The sequence below is a fragment of the Sinocyclocheilus anshuiensis genome, unplaced genomic scaffold (genome assembly GCF_001515605.1).
Source record: "Sinocyclocheilus anshuiensis isolate Anshui unplaced genomic scaffold, SAMN03320099.WGS_v1.1 scaffold1946, whole genome shotgun sequence".
Lineage (NCBI taxonomy): Eukaryota > Metazoa > Chordata > Actinopteri > Cypriniformes > Cyprinidae > Sinocyclocheilus > Sinocyclocheilus anshuiensis.
The window spans coordinates 126,919-133,753 of NW_015546151.1; the positions used below are offsets into that span (position 1 = coordinate 126,919).

General features: G+C 36.4%; 1 protein-coding gene across 1 annotated transcript in view; it reads right to left on the bottom strand.

The window, feature by feature from the left end:
• Positions 1–907: 907 nt before the first annotated feature.
• Positions 908–6,835, bottom strand: part of LOC107701268 (very-long-chain 3-oxoacyl-CoA reductase-B) — a 45,913-nt gene continuing 39,985 nt past the window's right edge. The window contains exons 7-11 of the mRNA XM_016503233.1: positions 4,035–4,069; positions 2,947–3,028; positions 2,620–2,685; positions 2,235–2,384; positions 908–1,078 (exon numbers count right to left, since the gene is read on the bottom strand). Of these exons, the coding sequence (XP_016358719.1) occupies positions 971–1,078; positions 2,235–2,384; positions 2,620–2,685; positions 2,947–3,028; positions 4,035–4,069 (441 nt within the window). The 3' untranslated portion in view covers positions 908–970. The remainder of the gene's footprint in view (positions 1,079–2,234; positions 2,385–2,619; positions 2,686–2,946; positions 3,029–4,034; positions 4,070–6,835) is intronic.

Sequence of the window (6,835 nt, forward strand, 5' to 3'; positions counted from 1 at the left end):
TAAATCTGCTGTTGCAGACTTTAGACAGTTATCTTGTAAAAGTTATTCATGACAGTTTCATTTATAATGAATTCAGGAATTCTAAGAACTGTTTTGGAGCAAATACTGCATTGTCATAGACCAGACAATAACGGAACAACAGCCTTAGCTTTCGAATAAACTGTTGTCAGAGTTGAAATTTGCTTCCTGTCACCAGCAGCACCAGCATAACAAAGTTAACCACACAGGACGTACACAAACGTTCCACAACAATGTTAGTGCAATATAAATCACATCTCCTTTCAAAAAAATGCTCTAAAGATAGAATGCACAGTGATATCTGTGATGGGCACAAATAGTTCATGTAGTGCATTTAGTTTGTAAACAACTGCTGAGTCAGATGAAAAAAAGCAAATATGGACCAAGAATTATAAGTGCACTATTTTGTAGACGCTGCAGATGCAATTTTTAAATGATTGCGGGCAACCTGCCTAATTTCAGTCATATCACTTGTAAATCTTTTGATTATGTTAATGGACGTGTTGTTGCACAAATAGACACTGCATTCAGGTTGAGAACATTTTTTTCATTGTTCATGTTCATCAGATCACTATTACCAGAGAACTACTCATTTACTCTCTTTAAACATTAAAGAAAACCAAACAAACCGTACTGATCAATGCTGTTAGTGACTGTTAGGATACAAAGAACTTCAGCTATTCTGTGTTTGTCTTACCAAGCTATTAAGAACTGTGTTGGTCAGCAAAGGCTGTTCAAGCAAATCATGTTTTGGTTAGCTACGACTCAATAAACCACTCTAATGTCTGGAAAATTCTTTGCTTGTTTTGTACCATCTCAGGAGCAGTTGGGTGTGATTACTCTTGGCCCCTGACAGCAAAAGGGCAGAGAGATTGGGGATTTTTTTTGCTTGGTCCCTCCTTTCGTTTAATCACACCATCCCTTCAACCCTCTGTCTGTCCTTTTTCTGATTCTAACCTTGCTTCTGTTTCTTCAGATAGCGTGCACGCTGGGACAACCCCATGCTCATAACATATTTGTTGAGCAGTTTCGCAGGAAGCAGAGCAGTAGTCACCCAACCCTGTGGCAGTGACATAATAACAGACTTGTTAGACTGTCAAAATACAGGATATGAAAATAATCCACTTTAGTATTATACTTTATATCATTTACAAGCTTCCATCATTCAAAACGGTCCCTTTAAGTATAGTTTGTAGGATGTACACTACTGTTCAAAAGTTTGGAGTCAGTGCAATTCTTCTTTTTTTTTTTTTTTCTTTTTTTTTTTAAGAAACTAATACCAGCCTTATTTAGCAGGGGTGCATTAAATTGATCAAAAGTGACAGTAAATACATTTATATTGTTACAAAAGGTTTATATTTTAAATAAATGTTGTTCTTTCTATTAATCAAAAAATCCTGAAAAAAAATATATTACCGTTTCTACAAAAATACATTTTTCTTGAGCAGCAAATCAGTATTAGAATGATTTCTGTAGGATCATGTGACACTGAAGACTGGAGTAATTGCTGGTATAAAATTCAGCTTTGCCATCACAGGAATAAACCATATATAAGTTTAAAGGGATAGATAAAGGGTCATTAATTACTCACCCTCATGTCGTTCCAAACCCGTAAGACCTTCGTTCATCTTTGGAACACAAATTAAGATATTTTTGATGAATTCCGAGAGCTCTCTGACCCTCCCACAGACAGCAAGGATCCTTACATGATCAAGGCTCAGAAACGTAGTAAGGAGATTGTTAAAATAATCCATGTGACATCAGTGGTTCAACCGTAATTTTACGAAGCTACAACAATACTTTTTGTGCGCAAAGAAAACAAAAATAACGACTTTATTCAACAATTCGTCTCCTCCGTGTCACCCTATAGCACCATTTTGGAGAGTATCACATACGTAAACAACATACGCTGTTCTGTGTCAGCAGCTCCATACGCGGATACATTGTTTACGCTTTGATCTGAACATAAACAACGTATCCGCGTACATACATTGCATACGTTTTTTACGTATGTTTAAATAACAAAACATTCATTTAAATTGTAATATTATTTCGCAATTTCACGGTTTTGAACTGTATTTTGATCAAATAAATGCAGCCTTGCTGAGCATAAGTGAAATCTTTCTGACCCCAAACTTTTGAACGGTACTGTATAACGAATTCACTGTAAACCTGAACACTGGATTAAAGATGAATGCATTTTAAGAGGGTCTCACCATGACGGCATGAGGGAAGTAACCATTTGACTGAGTCTGCAGGCCTACAGTGCTCAGCTGGGCTTTAACGTAGCATTCCGGAGTGGGAATGTCAAGAGTGGCCCTCCTGATCTTGCTCAGTTTTGTCGTCACATAAAACGGCAGCACACTCTTCAAGGCAAGACACAACACAAGACACTTTATCAGTATAAGCAGTTGAAATAGTATAAATCTGGGTGACCTGAACATCATTACTAGTAAAAAATATCATACACTACATATACCAAATGGCATTACACTTAAAATCATCTTTGCATATTGAAATGATGATGCTTTTCAGACAACAACATGCTGATGTCTGAATTCTGTGCTCACTTTAAACTACTGTTAATAAATTGTCACTCACCTGTATAATAATCCCTTTGCTTTTGTATTCAGCCTCAAGTCCACGGGAGAAGAAGTCCACAAAGGCCTGGGGGTATGAGAATAATCATGTAATGCGTGTTATTTAACATCGTGAAAGCTAAAAAAAAATAATAATAAAAATAACCAAAGGCATCAAGCTGCAGTAGCATTCTAATATCAACAATTAATTTGCTCAAAATAGTGCTGCTAACCATTTTATATACAGCAACGTCCTCTGAGAACATTAGCAACAAATGACAAGACAGACCTTTCTCACAAAGATATCGAAAAACTGATCAATGGTAGAGAGAATAAGAGAAAGACTTGCCTTTGAGGAGGAATAGAGGGTGAGAAGAGGAACTGGGTACATGCCACTCGCAGAAGCAACATTCAAGATCACTCCTTTAGACCTGGAAAAAGGCGTGTTGTTTCACCCATTAATGTTCAAACTGTCGCAGAACAGCACATAAGCATGTTTTACAAAGACAACAGTGCTTAAAATGTCCAATGTATTCATTCCATTTTCACTTGACTCTTTTGACAGCACAGAATTATCCCTTCTAACACACTGGTACCTGCTAATGGATTCTTGCATCCCTGTTGCTATGGCAACCAGTGCCCATGCCAGTGTACATACTGTTGCATTATGTACTAGTGCATACCAGACTCTAGGGCTCTAGATGGGAGGAGCTACAAATACTTTTGCTTTTACAAATACTTCTACTTTTACTTGGCTTTTATTCTCCAAACTAAGGAAGACCCTAACTAAATTACATTGGTTGGACAAATTTCCCATTATTCATTTCATCTTGACACAGTCAGCCTCTGCCGTAAGATGTAATTAAATGGATAGTTCACCTAAAATGAACATTTTATCATCACTTACTGACCCTCATGTTGTTCCAAACATGTATGAATTTCTGTTGAACAAAAAAGGATATATTTTGAAGAAAGTTGCTGGTCCCCAATGACTTCCATAGTATGGAAGAAAAAATGCTATCGAAGTCAATGGGGATCAGAAATGTGTGGTTACCCACATTCTTTAAAACATCTACTTATGTATTCAGCAGAAGAAAGAATTTTTTTTGTGGGTGTGAACTATCCCTTTAACAGCTTATCATCAACATGCAACATTTATAATTGCCAGTCTGACAGATCAAAATATGTGAAAGTGGAACATTTGTTCATGATTACTGGACTGAAGTGTGCAAGATGTAAAGGCCAAAACCACTGCGTAAGCATGGGATGACCAAACTGTGCAAAAATAACCACATAAAAATTTGCATGACACACTCCTGTGGGACAGAGCCTACTAGTTAGTCATAATGCTACAAGTACAAGAATCATTCCATCTGCTTTACCAAACACTACTCTGAATGTCAACAAAAATCATAGTTTGGTGATTTCTGAGCTTACCTCTCTACCATCCTGGGCAGTACCAGTCGTGTCATCTACAATAGTGCAAGGATAGAGCATATGAATCAGATCAACAAGGTTTAAAAGCTATTGCACAATAAATTAAAATCTGATCAACTCCAGCAGTAATATTTCACACATGCATGAAAGCACACTGTGCCATGTCTATGAATGGACATGTATTTTTTAACAGAATAATACATTTTGGATCCTGAAGGTGGCAGCATAGACTGGCTGTATAATAAAGACCTGCAGAGGCAGTGAGCTACACTCAACTTTCCTGAGCATCATATGGGAAGTGAGTGATGTATTGATTTTTCATGAATGAGTCAGATTAGTTAATCACATTATGAGGAATCATTTTTTCCTTGATAAAGTTCAGTGTAATATGAAAACACTGTTACAATCAGAATTCAAAACCTTCTTTTTTAGTGCAAAAAGGAGTTCTGCAACTTTCTAATACCAAATCAATGAATGCATTAACACGTACACCACATTTCATGCCAACAGCACTTTTTTTTTTTTAAGTGCCAACAGCACTTATTTTGTGTTCAGAAACTTGGCCCGCCAAGACAAAGAAAGGTAATACAGAGGAAGCAGGACAGACAATATTACTGTTAGTAAAATCTAGGCAAAGATGGCATTTATATAGAAGTCTTAAAACCATGCCAGCAAAAAAAATGAACAAAAACTAAATTATAATTTCTTAGCCAATTATAAAAACTATGTAATGAAAAAAAGCTTAGTTTACCGCGGCAGCCGTCGCGTGACGGTCTCCTCGTGTGAAGACCGAAGAGTGTAAAGACCATCGACTCTACCGTGCTACTCCACCGGGCAGGGAGATCATTTGTAAGTCGCTTTGGATAAAAGCGTCTGCTAAATGACTAAATAAATAAATAATGTTATTATAAATAATAAAATAAATAAATGTAATGACTGTTTTTGTTATTTATACTAGGGATGAACAGATGTATCGGCCAATAATTGGTTAACAGCCGCAAAATCTGATTGATACCGATACCAGTAAATGATAAAGGTTTAATATTCTGTCATATAGTATTATGACATATAATACTATATGACAGATAATATTCTGTCGATAATATTCTGTCAGTCAAAAGGGGGAAGAAAAACATGTTAGAATTCAACTTGTGTGTGAAGTAAATGTCTTGTGTAGAATTTAGGGCTGTAGATAAGACAAAAAAACACAATCTTACTCTAAAAAAATTGTGCCTTTAATGCAGTCAATTTGAACCTGTGAATCACCAGTAGGTCAAGGCAGGGTTGCCAGGTCCACTACCCTTTATCAAACATTATTTGCAATTTGCATACCATCCAGTAATCGCACCTTTGTGCACTGTTACTTCTGATAAAAAAAAAAAATCTGTCCATTTTATCACAAAATTCAAACAATAAATGCTGTTTTGACGCTCTTAAATGTGACGGACTGAGGCACTTACATTACAGAACATTAAAATAAGCATCTCTAATATTATAGCAACGTACCATGCGATTGTCCCAGTGTAGTTTACAGCATTAGTTGGATGATATTTTTATCAGTATCGGCAGATGTCATTCTGAATAATCGGCTATCGGTAGAGAATCTTTGTACCGGTACATCTCTAATTTATACATACGCTTGGTTTTCAGACTCTCAATGGATGAGTAAAGGCTATTTATAAGACTTGAGTGAGAAGCTAATTTCTCTTACCTGACAAACTGATGTAATGTTGATGTTGATCATACTGTTGATGAACTGCAATCACAACTGCCAATAGGTTACCAACCAAAACAAACAACAACGAAACAGATCACACAGATAATTGCACTTCTATTAATCAAATGGTAATTTTGCATAATGCACAAGTGGCTACACAAACTCACACTGTCAATATCAGGAATGTTGAGGAAGAACTCTGGGTAGGAATAAGACACTCCAACATTGTTAACTGCAGGAGGAAGAGACATCCAAGAATTTAAAGGGAAGGTTATTAAAAAAAAAAAAAAGAAGAAGAAGACTTGCAAAGTGCTTGAGCAATAATAAAAAAACCAGGATATTTTAAAAAGAGATCTGGAAACACAGGTAGTTCCCTCCACCTTCCCATAGCTGGCAGCAAATACTAAAGCATCACTGAAGAGACAATTCCACTATCAACTAAATTATAGGTATGTAACATACCTAAAACTCCTATTTCCAGTCCGGCCAGTCCAGACTCAATCTTCGGGTAGATGTCCACAGATCCAAAGTCAGCAGAAATGGTTTTGGTCTCTACATTATACTTGCTCTCTGGAGGGGGGGAAAGGAAAAGCAGACAATTGCAAAACATTAGGAATGCAAGAGCTTTATGAAATGTCATAGAATGTTAACTACATGATGCAACGCTGTCTTGCATTGGTTTGATTTGATGAAAGCGAGACACTGTTTTCAGTGTAAAAATTCCAATAAATCAACTAACATAACTATTATCAAATAACTGCAACAAAGCATGTCACTTAAACTACAACTGCAGTTTCTCTTCACAAGAGCATGATTCTTTTTTGTAAAATGCACTAAAATGTTCTATTGTAAAAGTAGGCTACTTTAATTATGGAATATGTCTGAGAATATGGAGGGGGGAGAGGAGAGTGAATGAAAGAATAGAAGTCCATTCAATACTCGCTCTGGTAGACACTGCTCTGCTTCACTGAAAGAAATGTGACATGTATATTTGCACTCAGAAAGTCACACTAGGAAAATGGGGGTAAAAAAGATACCATATCCTAATAAAGCTACACATAACCTGATGAGAATTTGTTGTACT